The sequence below is a fragment of the Malassezia sympodialis genome, genomic scaffold (assembly GCF_000349305.1).
Source record: "Malassezia sympodialis ATCC 42132 genomic scaffold, msy_sf_15, whole genome shotgun sequence".
NCBI classification, from domain to species: Eukaryota; Fungi; Basidiomycota; class Malasseziomycetes; order Malasseziales; family Malasseziaceae; genus Malassezia; species Malassezia sympodialis.
In genome coordinates, this window is record NW_017387813.1 from 124,436 (window position 1) to 143,863 (window position 19,428).

A 19,428-nucleotide genomic window follows, 5' to 3' on the forward strand; every position below is an offset into this window, starting at 1 on the left:
TCCATGGGAGTGGAAAGCGCCTCACAGCAAAGCGCTTAGTTTGTGGGCGGCTCACCGCTGCGCACGTGCACAGGAGCCATTTCCCCACTCGCTCTTGCACGTGCACCGCGGCTGGCCATCGTCTGACTATCGAGACCATGGCAAAGCCACGGCATCTGCGAAAAATAGGTGGCCTAGGCTTATTGTTTGTGTGCCTATATTTTCTAAGTACATGGCTTATTCCCAAAGACTTGACGCATAGCATGTTGCAGCGCGTGTTACCATTCGATGTGCACAGTCTGGGGCAAAACATCTTGAGTCCCTTTTCAACGGTCGCGGAGAGTCCTATGAGAATGGACCCTAATTATAATCACTCAGCTCTGCCACAAGAACGGCATTTTGACTGGACTGTTGAGAGAAAGGTGGTGGCCCCAGACGGCGTTCCTCGTTTAATGTACACTATCAATGGCCAGTTCCCTGGACCTATCGTGGAAGTGACAGAAGGTGACACCGTTGTCGTGCGAGTTCGAAATCATATCTTCGATGACTATCAAGTGCCCGAGCCTCCCATTACATCTCGCCTCCATGATGTGTTTCCAGAGGGCACAGACCGCAAATTTTCCCTTCATTGGCATGGTCTTTCTATGCGTGGACAGCAAGTAATGGATGGCGCAGCCTCTTTTACATCCTGCCCATTAAAACCAGGAAACGAGACGGTGTATCGATTCACTGTGTTTCACGAAGATGTGGGTACACATTGGTACCATTCTCATGTCGGCACGTCGCGTGCGGATGGTTTGTGGGGAATGTTAATTGTCCATGCTCGGGAAGATGAGCGGCCTTTATTCCAAGAGCATGCACTAGGTGCGAAAGTACACTGGGACGACGAAATTGCTGTGGCGCTTGGAGATCATTTCCATGTTATGAGTCCCGAAAGTCTGGCCGAATATGTTTCTATCCTTTTGTCTAATGCAGAGCCCGTGCCTGACAGTGGTCTCATCAACGGAAAGCATGTATTCAGCTGCTACATGAGTCGGAAAGAGGACGTTCCATGCCCCGCGGGTGATGTCGATGAGGTAGGCGAGTACGAAGTCTTCCGTCTCAACCCACAGCGCTCCTATCGCTTGCGCCTGGTGAACGTTGGATCGGTGGCTGATGTTGTATTCAGTGTGGATGGTCACACGATGACCGTCATCGAGGCCGACGGAACGTTAGTGGAGCCCATGTCTGTGCACCGCATTCCCATTGCTCCGGGCCAACGATACTCCGTCATCTTGCACCGCGAACCGTTCAGCAAAGTTGATCGAGTTTGGATGCGAGCAGAAATGACTGCAGAATGCTTCAAGTATCTAAATCCCGTGATGGATCCTATGGTCAAGGCGATCGTGGCTTACGATAAAAGCGTCACAGACGATGGCCATTGGTTATCGCCTTTGAGGATGCGGAGCTACCGTCGCACTGTGTCCGAACGCATTTTGTCACGACGTTGGCGCTGGACGTTGCGGCCCACCAGTCAGGCATGGAGCCCCAACGTAACCGATGTGGGAATCCCTGAGGAGCCTTGCCATGACTTGGAGCCAGGGACACTTGTTCCATTAGTCGCTGATCCTGCACCCAAACTTGATGTCGGCCGTGGAGACCGTCAGGTTTATGTCAATATTGAGGTGTTGAACCGCCACAAGTATTCGAAAGCACCGATGTCGTTCCTAAATATGTCTACGTGGCGCCCATACGGCCTCCAGGGGCCATCTAAACAGCCATTACTACACCGTATCTCGTACTCCAATCTGACGTCGCCGGAAGAATGGGAACAGACCGGGCTCGTGAACCGCGAACATGAGCTAGTGGTAAGCACGCACCCAAGCAAGCCCGTTGTTTTTGAATTGGTGCTATTTAATTACGATGATGGACCTCATCCTTTCCATCTCCATGGGCATAAGTTTTGGGTGCTGCACACCGGCGAAATGGAGCGCTTGCGATTCCAGTATACCAAGGAGGTGGAGGACTCATTTGATCTGGCACGCGCCATGAAGCGTGACACGGTGGTGGTGCCTATGTTGGGTCATGCGGTGATTCGATGGGTAGCCGACAATCCTGGTGTATGGGCCTTCCACTGTCACATGAATGTGCACCTTGCCAGTGGAATGGCTATGGCCTTTGTTGAGCAGCCCCAGGTCCTCCAGGCTCGCCCCCCTGTGCCCGCCACATGTCAATAGCTGAGTTAGTTTTGTCATACCCTCCACATTTATGCAAGGTAATACACGTGCGGTCGCGCTCCTATGAGCGGAAACGACGCTTCCCAGGAAGGCCGTCTCCCATCATGATGTCTCTGAGACCGAAGGCTTGGCGAATAGCGCCAAGTCTGCTGCTTCTGGTGACAAGTGTACTTTTGGCTATGTATGTGTGGTTAAACCACACGGATGCGTTAGTGGCGCAGTCGCTTGGGCGCTTGTGGAATATCGGCTTTCAGAACCCTTTGAGCACAATCGACGCGTTCGCTACAGATAGAGTGACAACGGGTCCTCTTGCAATGGACCCTAGCTACAATTCTACGGAGCTACCTCGTGAGCGTGTTTTCGACTGGACAGTGGAGCGCGCAGAGCAGTCGCCTGACGGTATCCCGCGATTAATGTACACCATCAATGGCCAATTCCCAGGACCCATCATTGAGGCTACAGAAGGTGATACAGTGGTGGTTCGCGTAAGAAACCACATTTATGATAACTTTACCATACCGCCGCCGCCTCTCTCATCCCAACGAGATGATGTGCATCCGGACGGGACAGACCGTAAGTTTACGTTCCACTGGCATGGCCTCTCCATGAGGAACACACAAGTCATGGATGGCGCATCAGCGTTCACTTCCTGTGCTTTACTTCCAGGGGAAGAGCGAGAGTACCGATTCCTCGTGCATCCGGAAGATGTTGGAACGCATTGGTATCATTCGCATGTCGGCACGTCACGAGCCGACGGCTTGTGGGGTATGTTCATTGTCCATTCGCGTACCGATGAGCGTAAGAAACTTTCCACGCGCTTTCCAGATGCAAATACCCATTGGAATGAGGAAGTGGCCATTGCCTTGGGTGATCACTACCATCAATTTGGTCCCATTAGCCTTGGCTTTTACGTCTCGCGTTGGCTTCAGAAAGCTGAGCCGGTACCTGAAAATGCACTGATAAATGGCAAGCATGTATTTTCTTGCCACCACAGCCGTCTAACTGGTGTACCCTGCCCCGCTGGTGACGTCGATCAAGTGGGTGAATATTCTACCTTCAGTCTGGATCCCAAGCAGGCCTACCGTCTTCGACTCGTTAATGTGGGTGCACTCGCCGACATCACTTTTAGCGTCGATGGTCATACCATGACGGTCATTGAGGCGGATGGTACATTGGTCGAGCCTGTGCGTGTCCATCGCATTCCAATTGCTCCTGGTCAACGCTACTCGGTTATTCTGCACCGGGAGCCCAAAAGCAAAGACTCGCGAGTATGGATGCGGGCTGACATGTCCGCAGAATGTTTCCAGTACACGAACCCTGTGATGGAGCTCGGCGCCAAGGCTATCATTGCATACGATACAAGGCAGAGTGGAGAGGAGAGCAAGGATGATTGGAAATCCTTGCTGCGCCTACGAAGCTATAAGCGTGGCTTGACAGACAGGATCTGGCACGGCAGCTGGTTCCAGAGCCAATTACCTGCGACATTGCCGTGGAACCCCAATGTTACTGACACAATTCTTCCGGAAGAACCGTGCCATGACTTGGAGCCGGACACGCTAGTTCCTCTTATCCCCGATCCTGCACCCCCGCTCCGGCTTGACCAGGGTGACCACCGTGAGTTCGTCTTTGTCACAGCCCCAATCCTAGAGCGATACGGCGTTGTACCTATGGGTTTCATGAATGGCTCAACGTGGCGCCCATATGGACGCCATGGCCGTGAACGCCAGCCCCTGTTGCACCGCATCTCTTATGCTAACACCTCCACTGTGCAAGGCTGGCATGATCAAGATATCCTTGATCCCAGTCATGAGCTCGTGGCGAGTCCGCATCCCAGCCGACCAGTAGTTATGGAAATGGTCATCAACAACCAGGACGATTCCCCGCACCCATTCCACCTGCATGGACACAAGTTTTGGGTGATGGAGACAGGGGAGGCAGACCCCAATTTCGGAGGGTTTGACTACTATGAGGATGTGGGCCAAGTCTACAATTTGAACCGGAAGATGAAACGAGACACGGTGATTGTGCCCATGATGGGACACGCAGTCATCCGATGGGTGGCTGATAACCCAGGCGTGTGGGCCTTCCACTGTCACATGCTTGTCCATTTGGCGAGCGGCATGGCCATGGCGATTGTTGAGCAGCCAGAGGTTCTGCAAGCTCAGCCCCCAGTGCAGCGGACTTGTTCGTAGTTATCCGATGCTTCGTTGTGGAGGTACACATACCAATCCCCGCACGTGTAGCGAAATACCAATCATATACGAATTATTGTCAAGGTATAGAAACAGATGCCCAAAAATATAACTTGATAGAGTCTTTGAGACCGTGTTGCTAGCTCTCACACTACCGTCAACATGGTGAACCTGTGCTCTGTTCTGGTGGGCACGCTTGTGTTCTCTGCGCTGTCCGCTATGGCTGCTGAGGACTGGACGAATACCAAAGACCTCAAGAAGGTGAAGCACATTGTGCTCTTCATGCAAGAGAATCGTGCGTTTGATCACTACTTTGGCACTATGGCCGGTGTCCGTGGGTTCCAAGACCCCAATGTACACGTCTCCGAGAACACAGGCAAGGATGTGTTCCACCAGCCTGTTGATCAGTCCATCCTTGCTCCCAAGCCTCCTAAAGACGTTCATTACCTAAAGCCATTCTACCTCAACTGGGCTGGAGGTGACTGGAAGGAGAAGACTCAATGCATGCTAGCAGGTCTTAATGACTGGATCTTCAACCATGCTGCCTACGACAAAGGTCAGATCGACCGATGGGCTCTCCGTAACTCGGCTTACAGTGTTGGTTATTTCAAGGAGGATGACATTCCCATCCAGTGGAAGCTGGCCGACTCGTTTACGGTCGGTGATATGTACTACGAGTCGATTATCGCCATGACAATCCCCAACCGTGTTGCATTCTTCACGGGAACTATCAATCCCCGTGAAGGCAGCAATGTTCCCGGTAGCAATGAGGAGATGGGCGGCCCTGTCCTGGACAACGTTCTTATTGACGGTTGCCGCAACTTTGGTGCCGGTCCAGTGACTTGCTATCCCCTCAAGTGGAAGACCGTTCCCGAGCACCTGCAGGACGCTGGCATCTCGTGGCAGGTGTACCAGGACCAGGATAACTTTGGTGACGACGCGCTCAGCTACTTCCAGCAGTACCAGGATTCCGCGAAGAACAAGGGCGAGCTTGCTCGCCGTGGTACCTCGTACCCTGGTCTGGAGAAGTTCTACGAGGACGCGAAGAACGGCAACCTTCCGGAAGTGTCGTACATTGTTGCCCCCCAGAACCTGGCTGAGCACCCACCGTTCATGCCCAAGGACGGTGGCTGGCTCCAGGCTAAGGTGGCTGAGGCTGTGATGAACGGCAAGGACTGGGACTCGACTGTGCTGATGTATAACTACGATGAGACAGGTGGTTGGGCTGACCATGTGATGGGTCCTCACCCGCCAAAGAACGTTACTTCAGAGTGGATGGTCGACCCCTACCTGCCTATTAATGGTAACTCGCCTATTGGCCCTGGCTTCCGTGTTCCCTTCTATATTGTCTCGCCCTGGACGCGCGGTGGCCATGTGTTCACGGAGCACGCGTCACACGAGAGCACGATCCTGTTTATGGAGGAGTGGGGCAAGGCGCACGGCAAGCCCTTCCATTCGAAGGAGGTTCCCGACTGGCGTCGTTCGCAGCTGAGTAACCTGGTCAAGGCATTCGACTTTAGCAACAAGGACACCCGTGTGCTTAATCTGCCGCCTCAGCCTACGCCGTCGAAGGACAAGATTCTGGACCGATACAATGGTGGCATTGTGTGCCTGCTCAAGCACATCGGTCTTGTGTTCCCGCCTGTGCCGTATGGCAAGCAGAACTCTGGTAACTCGATGGAGGTGGTGAAGGGCTACAAGAGCGTGCGTGGTGACATCACAGAGGGTCGCTATCTGACTCTGGAGGCCAATGGCCGCGCTCTGAGCCATGCGAATGGCAAGCTTGGTTCCAGCCGTGTGAACTCGAAGCGCGACGACAAGAACCAGCTCTTCGTTGTCCACTGGCTCGGCAGCGAGCCAAAGGACAACAGCTTCCACATCACTACGCCTCAGGGTGTCTACGTGACCAAGTCGATGAAGCTCTCGAAGAACAAGAGTGACGCTGCGTCTTTCTCTTTCACTGACATGGGCAACGGCGCTGGTTACTCAGTTAGAGACGATGCGAGTGGCAAGTCGCTGTCGATTGGCAAGGATGGCTCGCTCTCGCTCGCTGACGGCGCTTTGGTTAAGATTTACAGTGTGACTCTTTAGATCTAGGTTTTTAGAACGCTCGTTATTTGTACATCTTTCGCTTGTTTACTTTGATGCACGTGCGAGAATTTTGCACGTTTCATATCGAGAGGCATCTATATGGGGAATGTCACTAAGCCCTGAAATTACTTGACGCTCATTGGTTTCTTTATCAACACGTGTGCCTGATATGCTTTAGGAATCGCAAGCCATAACTGCGGACGAGCTGAACACACCGTTTGGTGCCTATTACCACCATGGTCCGCCTTACCACTGCCGCTGTGGCTACCACGGTAGCGCTTACGCTGAATTCTGCTCATGCTGCGCATGATGAGCTGAAGAATGTGAAGCACATTGTGCTCTTCATGCAGGAGAATCGTGCCTTTGACCACTACTTTGGTACTATGGCCGGTGTTCGGGGCTTCCAGGACCCCAATGTGCACGTCTCGAAGAACACGGGCAAAGATGTGTTTCATCAGCCCGTGAGCGGCGGCATGTCGAAGGTCGGTATGGATGTGAAGCCGGACTACTACCCTCCGAAAGACGTGACGGAACTGCTTCCTTGGCACATTACATACCAGGGCGGTGACTATAAGGAACGCACGCAATGCATGGTTGCTGGTACGAACGACTGGCGCCAGAACCACGCTGCCTGGAACAACGGTCAGATCGACCGCTGGGCGATGGACAACACGCCCTACAGTCTGGGTTACTACCGCCGCCAAGACATTCCGACGCAGTACGCTCTGGCCGGCAACTTTACCATTGCTGACAGCTACTACGAGTCAGTCATCTCTTCGACTGATCCCAACCGTGCCTCGTGGTTCTCTGGCTCAATTAACGTGAATGGCAGCGCCGTGGGTGGCGATAATGTCAAGCTCGGCGGCCCTGTCATTGACAACAATGAGGATCCCCGCTGTCTCACAGCGGATGATGGTTCGCCATTCTCGTGCCGTCCGCTCAAGTGGAAGACGGTACCTGAGTACCTTTTCGACGCCAACATCACGTTCCAGGTTTACCAAGACAAGGACAACTTTGGCGATGACACGCTCGTCGGCTGGGACCAGTATCAGAAGGCGGCCAAGCACAAGACCCAGCTTGCCAAGCAGGCGGTGTCGCACCCTGGTCTTCATCGCTTTGTGCAGGATGCCATGGATGGCACTTTGCCTGAGGTCTCGTATGTCGTTGCTCCTATGGAGCTGTCCGAGCACCCTCCATACACACCGAAGGATGGCGCTTGGATCCAAACGCTGGTGGCTAATGCTGTGATGAAGGGCAAGAGCTGGGACTCCACCGTGCTGTTCTACTCATTCGATGAGACGGGTGGCTGGGCAGACCACGTTGTTGCCCCTCTTCCACCTCAGGACACGCCGGGTGAGTGGATAACCGATCCCTATAACAAGACATTGGGGAAGGTGCCTACTGGTCCAGGCTTCCGTGTGCCGTTCTACGCCGTCTCTCCCTGGTCGCGCAATGGCGGCGTGTTTACCGAGCATGCTGCACACGAGAGTCAGATCCTTTTCTTGGAGGAATGGGCAAAGGCAAATGGAAAGCCTTTCCACACCAAGGAAATGAACTCTTGGCGCCGTCAGCACCTGAGCAACCTGGTTAACATGCTCGACTTTTCGCACAAAGACACTAGTGTGCTCGAGCTTCCACACGTGCCTCAGGCTTCTAAGGACCCCTTCACGAACAAGTACAATGGTGCTGATGTGTGCTCGGCTATATTCCTTAAAAATGTCCAACCCAAGGTGCCGTACGGCAAGTTTGATGAGAAAGAGAGTCTCCGTGTCGAGACGGGTTACAAGCCGGTCCGTGGTGACATTACCGAGGGTCGCTACCTCTCATTTGAGGTGGGCAAACATGCATTGAGCCACAAGGACAACAAGCTAGGCTCAATGCCCGTACGCAAGTCCCACGATGCGCCTGAGCAGCGATTCATTGTACACTGGCAGGGTACGCAGCCGAAGGATCAGCGCTTCTTCATTTCGACTGCGTCGAAGGATCATCGCCTCTACCTGACCGAATCTCTGTCTCTGGATTCCAACAAAAATAAGGCTGCCGAGTTCTCTATTATTGACCTGGGTAACGGCAAGGGCCATGCGATTATTAACACCAAGACCCAGCAACAGATCTCCATGGATGAGAATGGTAATATTTCTATAAAAGATGCTGCCTCCAGTGGTTTCCAAGTCTACAGTGTGACTTTCTAAGCGGAAGCGTTTTTTTCATATGTTTTAAAATCAGTTGTGGTATAGGGAACCAGTGGAAAACGCCTAGTTCATCGCTGTCTGTAATGAATCTGTCGGAGCATAAATGACTCACCCATCCAATCAGATGCAGGGACGGCAGTATAAGTAACTTTCAACTTCCCGATCCAATCCCCCAAAGATAAGTAGAGCTGCGATGTATAAATTACTAGGGACGGTCTATCTTTACAAACCATACATGAATCCTGTTCATTAATTGGACATTGGCTCGGGCCATCAGCCACCTGCCCGATGTTGGGTCGCCCCATCCCGGTCGCCCGTCGGGACATAAAAGGGGGCCCGAACTTACATTTTGCTTCCGTACTCCTGCTTATTTGTTATGTCGTCTGAGAAGATCACATTTCTACTCAACTGGCACGCGACTCCTTACCATGCCCCCATCTTTTTGGCACAGGCCAAGGGCTTTTTTGCCCAGGAGGGCATCAAAGTGGCCATCCTTGAACCCAACGATCCTTCAGACGTGACTGAAATCATTGGTTCCGGCAAGGTCGACATGGGTCTCAAGGCCATGATTCATACCATTGCAGGCAAAGCCCGTGGTTATCCGATCAAGTCAATCGGCACTCTGATGGATGAGCCCTTTACAGGTATTATTTACTTGGAGGGCTCGGGCATCACCGACTTCCAGTCGCTGAAGGGCAAGCGCATTGGTTATGTTGGTGAATTCGGTAAGATCCAGGTGGACGAGCTTGCTGCTAGCCATGGTATCTCCCAGGACGAATACACGACTGTGCGTGTCGGTATGAATGTCGCCGATGCATTGAAGCGTGGCCAAATCGATGCTGGTATTGGTCTTGAGAATGTCCAGATGGTCGAACTGGAGGAGTGGTGCAAAGAGAACGGTCGCGATCCTAGTGATGTCAAGATGCTCCGCATCGATGAGCTTGCGTGCTTGGGCTGCTGCTGCTTCTGCTCAATCCTGTACATTGCGAACACGCCATTCCTGGAGAGCCAACCCGATAAAGTACGTGCCTTCCTCCGTGCGATCAAGCGCGCAACCGACTATGTCACGAGCTTCCCTGTGCAAGCTTGGGAAGAATTGAAGCTGTACAAGAAGACGATGAACACACCTGTCAATGAGAGGATATTTGAACGCTCGTTCGTTTATCTGAGCCGCGACTGTGCGAATGTCCAGAGGGATTGGAACAAGGTGACGAACTATTGCAAGCGCCTGAAGATTGTAGCGCCCGACTTTCAGCCTAATATGACCAACGACTTCATTTCATGGAACCTTTTGCCTGATGTCGAAGACCCGATCGCTAAGCAGATCGCTATCGGACAGCACCAGAAGAACGTGGCGGCCCATGGTGGTGTCTTGTCGTTGACTGGCGCTGTGTCGTCTTGAATGTGTTTATATAGGGAGGAATTGACTTGATGAACTTATACGTATAGCAAATGACATGACAACCAATCGTCACCACTTCCATTTACAAGACATGTCGCGTGATTTGATACTAGAGCTGAAAATACGCGTAGTACTTGTAGGCTTGTGCTCCCCACTCGTGTCACCTTGCTTTGTTGGTCCAAGAGCGTTCCTTATTAATATTAATCTAACGTAAGCCCAACCAAAGTTATTCCAAGGCACGTAGACTGACACGGTTCCTGTGTTTTTTGAACGTGTTAGTGCTATGTTAGGTGGTAACGTAGACCGTTCCCTTATCGCTCGGTCAACAGTGATTCAACCCTACCGGGCCCGACCTGACGATAAGAAGTATGTCGCACAAATTGAGTCACGTTTAAGGGAGTTTGTGGCTCCTCAAGATCTAACATCCCATCTTCGGCTGCTTGCGGCATTCCGTGCCTTGCGGAGTCGAGTCCAAAAAGAGGATGGTTCAGCGCCACCCACGTATAAGGCTTCGATGATGGATGAAAGTCCCCCGACTGAATTAAACAATGCAAATGGATTTTTATGGGCCAAGTTTGTCACTCGAGCGCTGTACCGCTTTGACCTCTATGTCCGGCAAGTCCTTTCTACCCTACCTCAAGTTAAGGCTTTTGCCCCTGATTTCGCCTCTTTCAGAGATGGAGTAAAAGGTATTCAGGTACAGGCAATTGATGTGCCGGATACGCATCTCCCGCCTTTAGACGTTGCGCTCATTTGGCACGTCTACCGATTGAACCCATCGCGTATTTTAGAAGATTCACATCGAGATACGCCGTATGCCCCTCTTAGAAAGCTTGATTTTCCTCTTGAAAGCCTTGCAAAAACTATTCTTATTGATGAGGCACGGGTTGTGAACAATGCAGCGCAGGATACGTGGGAGCGCTCCACACACACTCCGTTTAATCCGCTCATGTCGCAAAGCGAGGTTGCTCCTATACGCTGCCCGCATTGTCGTACGACATGCACAGTCTCTTTTGATGATCTTGTGGCGAATCAATGGAAAACTAAGTGTGCTAACTGTGCAAAGACGTTTGGAGCATCGCAAGTGACAGGTCGAGCCTGGATCGATGATGTGCAACGCTGGTCAGAAGGAGGTGATGACGAGACAGGTTTTCGCCTGCGCGGTGCCATCTTTTCACCTCATGATGGTTATTACTTCAGCAAGGACCCTTATGCGGCGGTCTTGCTTCGGTGCATTGCCAACAAACGCGTGAGCACAGCGACAATGTGGGGCAATGTTTCCGAGCCTGATAACAACAAGGATATTTATGGCGAATTGCAGCGAGGTATTTGGTCTGCGGAGGAACTGGGACGGATGTACGACTTTGACATTGATAAGATTAGCGCAGCGTTGCTTCAGGAGCTGAAGAGGATGTCCATCTATCTTCCTGGCAAAGAAGGTCGAGCTGTGAACGCGCGTCGGGCTGACATTCGACACCGACTTGCTCTGATGATTAAAAACTACAAGCAAAGTCACCCATTGAGTCATGCCAGCATAGATTTGGTGGGGGCCGTACAGCGTCAATTTCGTTTTGTCGACAGTGTCCAGCAGCTTGGATGGCTCTCAAATCCCGAAACACTTGACACACGAAGTGCGCTCCTGCGCTACCGCGCTTGGGTTGCTCTAGTAAGTCTCAAAGCCGGTGTGCTTGTACCCACCTTGGACATTGATCTGTGCTGGCATACACATATGCTCAGTTCCACGTATTACTGGGATATGATCATGACGGTAGGCCTGTTTTTGGATCATGAAGACAAGGTGGAAGAGAAAGATATGGAAGAGGCTGCCTCCAAAACACAATATATATGGAAGCATGTCTTCGGTCAGCCCTATACGGAAAATTCCACGGAGAAGAAAAGCTTGCTCAGTAAATTGAAAGGGAAGAACCGCGCACATAACAACCCTCAATATTCCTTGAGCACGACACAGTCCGTCAATCTGATTGACCCAGCTACCTATGCGACTCTACAAGCGGATATGCGGCCTTTTTATGTGACAGGAAACCACGGAGCCGGACTGGGTGCATGTATGGCAGGCAACATGGACAAAGTTGGCTATTCTGCATGCTTGGCCGTAAATCTTGGCTTCAATGATCGAGACGCAGGTATCTACAGCTATGCCTCATCCTACAGCAGAGATGGTGAATCCATACAGAAAGCACTGCCACCGTACGAGACTTATATGACGCCTATTGCTATGGGATTCGGGCCTTGAGAGGTTCGGCCACGAACAAAACATCTTATTTATGAATGCACTGAAAGATTTTGAATGCAAAAACGTCAAGTTCTTAACAGGTCAAGTGTATTGGATTGAGGAATGTCTTCGTTGCTCCAATAACACACATGATGTTATCGGTGGAAGTTGATAATCTTGTCGATGTGGTTTTCGGTTTGGCTCCCTCGTCAGGACCTGTAGGTATAGTAGTCGACGAACCACAGGATCTTCCCATACACAAAATGCGTCTAACAGAAGTCAAAGGACAGGAAGCGTTTGGAGACTCTGAGTATATGTTGCAAATATCTTGAATAATGTTTGGAGAATTGTGTACGCGTTTCACTGGCAATCAGCCATCAAATCAGATCTTGAAGCCTTCAATTTTTTTGTCTGTACATACTCCTATTTAATCAAATCAGTTTATTCGAGCTGTAAACGGCTGGAATACTTTGCCACGATGTTTAATCGCCAATGATGCATCCACTGCGTTGATGGGAGGGAAGTAAATCTAGCTTAATGCCAGAGGAGGCAGTGGAAAAGCTGTGCACGCTCTTTCATAATAGCTTGCCGGAAACAGCAGACCTTATCGGTTTATTCAAACTTCTATAACATACATTATATCTATTTGTGACTTTCTTTGTATGGGCATTTCCACAGACGGTGGTCATGGTCAGCATGGGCGTGAAAGTTGCTACTCAGTGTAAATTATCGTTAAGATGGTGTGATGAACAAAGTAGACTACCTGCTCCAAGTTGCTGATAGTTTGGATTTGACGATGAATATCCCATTTATTTCATCAGTTCTTATTTGACAGTGACTGTCAGTCCACAACGCGCGTTGCCATCGCTGAAAATGTAGAGCCTGCATGAGTCGGGTCCTACAGGCGGTGCACGGACCCTCTTAAAGACACGTGACCAGGTCAACAACACATCGCAACCATCTATCATCTATGAACTTGGCAGCCTATTTGACTCGCATAGGATTTCGCGGAACTAGTGTTCCTCCGCCAACTCTTAGTACACTGAAAGAACTTCATCGGTTACATCCTCAAGCAATACCATTTGAGAACTTGGACCCAATTTTGGGTCGGCCCGTGTCGATGAGTTTGAATGCGGTGGAAAAGAAGCTGGTGGATCAGAAACGTGGGGGCTATTGTTATGAACAAAACATCCTGTTCATGAATGCTCTGAGAGAGATCGGATACAAGAAGGTTCAGCCCTTATCAGGTCGTGTATATTGGATTGAACGGGAGGGCTACGTTCCCCCTAGGACTCACATGCTGCTGTTGGTGGAAGTAGAAGATACTGCGTATCTTGCCGACGTGGGTTTTGGCTCGGCGACGTTTTCAGGACCTTTGCGCTTTGTTATCGATGAGGTACAGGAGCTGCCCTTGAACAAAGTTCGTTTAGTCGACGTCAAGGGTCAGGAGGCGTTCGGCGGCTCTGAGTATCTGGTGCAAATCTACTTGAAAGAAGCTTGGAAAAATGTGTACGCGTTTCACTCGCACCCAGCGGTGGAATCAGATCTTGAAGTTTCAAACTTTTATGTCAGCGCTCACCCGAGTTCTATCTTCAAAAACAAATTTATGGCAGCGGTGCACGGGCCTGATTACAGTGCTACGATGGCCAACTGTCAAATGAAAATCAACTACCTGGATGGGAGAGAGGAAAATTCCAGCTTGACACCAGAGCAAGCAGTGGAAAAGTTGCATACACTGTTTGGTATTGACCTTCCTGAATCTGTGGACCTGGGGGGTGTGTTTGCACGACTATAAACCAAAGTTGGTTGTTTATTACGAGTCCCGTTCTGCGATAGGGGTGTATTCTCAAAGACCAACGAAGTTTTCAATGCAGATATTGAAGTAAGTACCACTAGTGGTCGAAAAGACGAACGGAGACCAAAACAACAATATTGAGTGGATGTTAACCTGACCCGGATAGAAGTCAGCCTGGTCAAGCTGTCTGGGTCGATCCATATACGATCTGAGGAATGCTGGAAGTCTAGATTACGCGGACTCTTGCGAGTAACGGGTCTGGGCCATTTATGATTCGACAGAAATTACTTTTGAGTAGACTGCTGAGATCGTTTGCGAACGGCTCATTTTTACGCGGCGTAGACCTAACGCTTTTAGCCGATCGAGACTGTCCACAATCTGTCTCAAGGTTCAAAGCCATAGAAACGGCCAAGGCAGCACGCAACCAGTGACCATGTCCGTATTCTTTTAGAATGCTTGACCTATTCCTGACCTGGTCAGCGACATTCGAGCAAGCGAAATCCAAACCCGTGTGGATGTTTGCGCCAGAAGGGGGGATGTTTTTGTGGTGGCCGTCAGTTCTAACTATTAAAAACCGTCAACCTCTAAAAAATGGACATGGGTATAACAGATACCATTCAATCAACAACTAGGACAAGACCGAGACATTCTTGATTCCAACATCGACATGTGCTGGATCATGAAGCTGTTACCTGAGGTACACTGAATTTTGGCACTCCTTGGTAATGTGAAGACTTGTCCCCTCTACTATTAGTACTTGCTGAGCAATGCTGAATGGAAAGCATGCACAGCTCTTTTGCAACGTGACGTCGTAAGTAGTGTCGTGGTTGAAACAATAAAGCAAGCGATGAGAGCTTCGCGAAACTAGATAGTCGTTCTGGGATGGGAAGGGGGCCAAGCATGATCGTCATGTGTACGAAATGTTTCAGAATATTTGACAACGATACTCTCATTCAGGATTATTTAGAATAAAATGATACTCTCTACCCTGAAATGATCATAGGGAAATGACTCGATGCTTCTTTGTCAATTTCATTTCTTTATAGAATGAATCATTGATTTTCAGATTCCAGCTAAATATAATTTGGCTGTTTGAATAAGACTGTGCTCTTTTAACTAGAGAGCCTTTTGATGTAGCATAACAACTTGAAAATATATTTCGATTATCGAGACGTGGGTCTTTATGTCAGCTCTCGAGACTAGGTCCAAGCTGTAACAAAGAATTTTGACGTTCTTAATGACCACTTGCAGTGATAGCTTTTCCGACGCGAAGGACATTTCATACATATGCGAGATTGACCTCGAAGGACCGATCACCTCATAAGCAGATAATGTATTCTGTTATGTCATCGTATTAGATCCAAAAAGGTTAACAACAATCGATGATTAACTAACAGATTATTGCCCATATCTGTCGGAATATTCAAATTACTTGACCATGTCTTATTCGAAAGGAACGTGTATTCTAAACAAGACCAATTTTTACAAATACTTCTTTTAGGTCAGTGTCAGGTCACCACCCCACCCTGATTTTCTATTAGGCTAAGAGAGGATGACTTTTGATGTAAAGGCTTTTATCGTTGGCGAGCACAGTAAGTTTGGAGGTTATGAGGAAATCAGACCCGTAGAAGACGCAATGTTACTAGGTCCTGGTCTGTTAGGCTATCTTTACGTTCAATCTGTTCGTTCATTTTGTACTGTCCATACGATGACGTCATTATCCACTTCTGCCAAGCAGCTAGGACACCCACAGCATAACGCTTAGTCTCTCATCTTGTCGTATCCAATAGAGGGGATTTATCAAGATCTAGCATCAAAGACCCCATTCCAGCTACTTTCCTCAACTAGGTTGAAAGATACAGTGAACGATTAGCGCATTGTGAAAATAGATGGAGTATTGAGGGCCTAAATGGCTAGGGGGCGTAATTGTAAATTCCCATCGTTTGTTTACCTCGGTCCTTAAACACTTTTGAGAATATGGTTGGCGTACATCATAATACCTTACTAGGCAGCAGTATGATGCTTCACATTTCCAGTTGCAGTTTCAATGAGCATTGATGTTAAGCTAGCTGGGTTTTGGTTACTTGGGGGAGACTGCTTTTGAATGTGGAGGAATTAGCGAGTCTGACGGACGTAGCGTCTTGGCAGTGTGGTCCAATTACTGAAACAAGGGGTCCGTTTACCACGTCACGAAATGAAAGGCCCCAGCTATTAGACACAATGAAATGGAATATTACTTGCATTCGCTGCTTCCGTGTACCATGCGTCATTACACAATGCTGCATCTCGCATGTCGATGACTCAGACATATGACTCATTTCTTTAAACATCCAAGGAAAAATCGCGAGTGTAACTCCCCTCTCTCTCCTTCCCTTTCTTTTCAAAATATGTCTGATTCTATGGCGGACCCGAATTTAAACTATCCTGGTTTTCTTAACCCGAACTCAAACTATACTGGTTATTTTATCAAAAACATCAATGGGTACTTACTCTACAATTTGCCTCAACCGGACGGCGACTGGTACATTTGGGAGGTTGACGTATGTATTCGTGAGTCCGAACAAGATACAATACTATTTCAGGATGGTGAATCCTACTGGTCGCTTAGCTGGGACGGTGTTAGTATCGAAATTGATGCTCTAGTCAAATTCTTCGTTGAAAGATCTATTGATGAGAAGGACTTGGAAGACAAATACAAGATTTTCGTGAGACGGTCATTCAGTTCGGAGCCCGATACAGGACCGTGGATACCGATGAGACCAGATGCTGGGAAGCTTTGATGAGACTGCTTTCGTAGCACACAATGGTTACAAGTCCTTAACATGACATCCAAAAATCCCGGCTAGAGGCGTCCGACTCCTTGGCTACGAGACGATGTAGCACCTGCAAATTAAGTGCTGGATGTGGGACTGGGGAAGCCACCGAGGGCATGCTAAAAGTGCATGTACAAGAGGCTGGCATAACATCACCTGTTTCGAAGGATCCTCGGACAGACACTGTGTCACAACAGAGTGCGTGACGTGCTGTACAAGCATGTCCAGCGGTCGAGGTGGAGCGCGAGGCACGCATTGTACCTGGTCGGCAAGAACGGAGTGAGTTGCTGGTGCGGCATCTGCACGCGGGCCCTGGGCCGGAGACGCACTACGATCTGTTCATTCGAGAAGTGACAGGGTCGAATGAAGAACGGAACGGACGGCAAGAAGTGACGCTAGTGCCGATAGGCCGGCCGCACGAGTTCGCATGGGAGTGGCAGGCGTCCGAGAAGCGCGCGCAGCAGAACCAAAAGGTGGCTGCGATGATCCAGTCGGCAGGCATGGCAGGTGCAGTAGATGCACGGCGGACAATGCTTTGGCGACAGATGTCGCAGACGCTGGGGGAGCGGCGGCGTGAGAAGGAACGCAAGTACCAGTTCTGCATGAACATGCGGGCGATTGGTCTGTCTGCATCAGGGGTCCAGACGAAGGGCTTCCGGGACGCGCTCCATGCGTTTGGGAGAAGCCTGACGGAGCTGGACAGGATGCGCGTGCGAGAGCAGCTGTCGGTGGAACTGCTGCGCTGGCGAGCCAGGCTGTACGGGCACTGAGTGCCTAATCGATCTGACCAAAGCGCTGGGGAAACAGCGAGCTGATTAGGCACACAGGAGCCCGGCCCTGGGAGGGGACCTAAGGGATCATCAACATGGGGGGAAAGATGCGATGGACCCTTTGGCCTGGGTTTTTGCCGGGTACCTGGGTTGACTGCACACGGCTGTGTCAGCCGAGGACCCTGACAGGAGTCAACTGTCGCCTCATTGGTGATTGAGGCCTCCACTGAGTGGCCCATGCGCGGATTTCTCCCAGCTACATTCACCACTCGCACTATAGCTGCTATATTGTCTCGTAGCCAAGGAATCGGACCCCCCCCCCCATCGGACGCCTTGTGCTTGAACCGCTGCCACTTGCCAGTTAGCGCATAGTATTCAGTGCGAAGCACGAATACGGATAGAAATCGTCCGTATTTATCATGACCACAATGCCAAGCATGTAGAGGACGGTAACAATTTTTTTGTGTGTCACCTTGAGGTGCGTGATAAGTGCGCCAATTAGTTCGGACTGGTTCATCTGAAACCCGTAGAATATGAAGCAATCAGAGTGTTTGTGTATGCTATTTTACGGCATTAGAGGTCCAAGCGTCCACACACAAAGAAAAGTGGCATGCACGAATATTCCCTGGCACCCTGAGCCCATCACGCCATATTGCATTCTGCAGGTGGCTGATTAGAATATGACCAACTTCTTTAGCAACAAGCAGCCATTACAAATTCCCCCCTCCGTCCCCCCGCTTATTTACAGATCCATTATTTTGCAACTAGAAGTTGTACTGATACCTTGGATGAGACAAATAAAAGCTACTCTCTCTATTTCATCCAAGGTACCAATGGATGTTTACGATATCGCCTGCTAGATCAAGATTTGAGTGGTTTCTTCGGGAGTTGACTGGAAGTGGCATACTCTGAACAAGAAACAATCCATTTTAGATAATACCGTCAGTCACAATCAGGTCCTCTAGGATTAATCATTGGTACTCTTTCTAATTCTTTGTGAAATTCATTTTTTTATATCATTTGTTTAAGGAATACAAGATTGCTGTGAAGCACTCACTTGGTCCCCCCCCCAGAAAAGGGGTTTTGGTCCTGTACCAGATACCAAGAACCTCCTTAAGTCCTCTTCGATAAAGATGATTTTAGTTGAAAGGTGGAACAGCGAGATAGATATCTGTAATTACAATGAGCATTGTCATTCCGCTACTGAGCAATACTTTGGTATGTCAGGATAATGATGTACTTCTTGATCAAATTGATCATTCATACTGTAAGAAACACATTTTTGGCCGTGAATTTTTTTTATTTACTCTAATATCCCTTCATCACATATACAATGTGGTACTGAGTTTCGTCTAGTTGATCCTAAACAAGAGTGGGACTTGTTGGATTAAGTTACGAGCAATAACGGCATAAGAGAGCAAAAATACTTGTTTTCTCTGGACTGTCGGTAGGCCTAATGTCCCATAATCTTGAGGTTCAGCTATAAAGGCCCCTGCTTCGAAAGAAAAACAAATGTCATATGATATGCCTTTTTTTACTCCCGCAACGGCCGTTGTGCCACTGACTCGAACTTCACACACCTCCATTGAGATAACCCCTCGTTTATAAATACATGCGTGCCCCCCTATCCTCACACTCCCACATCTTTATTTGTTGGACGCTAGAGACGGGGGTAATCATCTGGATTATCTCGTAAATATGGATGAGGAGTACCCCAATTGCGATCGCTATTTCATCAAAGAGGT

General features: G+C 49.6%; 7 protein-coding genes across 7 annotated transcripts; all 7 read left to right on the forward strand.

Annotated features, from left to right (window-relative positions):
* Window positions 1–332: 332 nt before the first annotated feature.
* MSY001_2899 (uncharacterized protein) lies at window positions 333–2,195 on the forward strand (the record flags this gene model as incomplete). The annotated part of the gene is made up of 2 exons (XM_018884774.1): window positions 333–1,826; window positions 1,920–2,195. 2 exons carry the CDS (start codon window positions 333–335, stop codon window positions 2,193–2,195), a joined length of 1,770 nt encoding a protein of 589 aa, XP_018741401.1.
* A 314-nt stretch (window positions 2,196–2,509) lies between these two features.
* MSY001_2900 (uncharacterized protein) lies at window positions 2,510–4,387 on the forward strand (the record flags this gene model as incomplete). Its single annotated transcript, XM_018884777.1, has 2 exons — window positions 2,510–2,768; window positions 2,862–4,387. 2 exons carry the CDS (start codon window positions 2,510–2,512, stop codon window positions 4,385–4,387), a joined length of 1,785 nt encoding a protein of 594 aa, XP_018741402.1.
* Window positions 4,388–4,549: 162 nt separating this feature from the next.
* On the forward strand, window positions 4,550–6,478 carry MSY001_2901 (putative phospholipase C; the record flags this gene model as incomplete). Its single annotated transcript, XM_018884778.1, has 1 exon — window positions 4,550–6,478. One exon carries the CDS (start codon window positions 4,550–4,552, stop codon window positions 6,476–6,478), a length of 1,929 nt encoding a protein of 642 aa, XP_018741403.1.
* A 236-nt stretch (window positions 6,479–6,714) lies between these two features.
* Window positions 6,715–8,670, forward strand: MSY001_2902 (putative phospholipase C; the record flags this gene model as incomplete). Its single annotated transcript, XM_018884779.1, has 1 exon — window positions 6,715–8,670. The coding sequence occupies one exon, from the start codon at window positions 6,715–6,717 to the stop codon at window positions 8,668–8,670; it is 1,956 nt and encodes a 651-aa protein (XP_018741404.1).
* A 376-nt stretch (window positions 8,671–9,046) lies between these two features.
* Window positions 9,047–10,072, forward strand: MSY001_2903 (uncharacterized protein; the record flags this gene model as incomplete). The annotated part of the gene is made up of 1 exon (XM_018884780.1): window positions 9,047–10,072. The coding sequence occupies one exon, from the start codon at window positions 9,047–9,049 to the stop codon at window positions 10,070–10,072; it is 1,026 nt and encodes a 341-aa protein (XP_018741405.1).
* Window positions 10,073–11,021: 949 nt separating this feature from the next.
* Window positions 11,022–12,326, forward strand: MSY001_2904 (uncharacterized protein; the record flags this gene model as incomplete). The annotated part of the gene is made up of 2 exons (XM_018884781.1): window positions 11,022–11,036; window positions 11,139–12,326. 2 exons carry the CDS (start codon window positions 11,022–11,024, stop codon window positions 12,324–12,326), a joined length of 1,203 nt encoding a protein of 400 aa, XP_018741406.1.
* Window positions 12,327–13,602: 1,276 nt separating this feature from the next.
* On the forward strand, window positions 13,603–14,353 carry MSY001_2905 (uncharacterized protein; the record flags this gene model as incomplete). The annotated part of the gene is made up of 3 exons (XM_018884782.1): window positions 13,603–14,080; window positions 14,168–14,187; window positions 14,267–14,353. The coding sequence occupies 3 exons, from the start codon at window positions 13,603–13,605 to the stop codon at window positions 14,351–14,353; spliced, it is 585 nt and encodes a 194-aa protein (XP_018741407.1).
* Window positions 14,354–19,428: the final 5,075 nt, after the last annotated feature.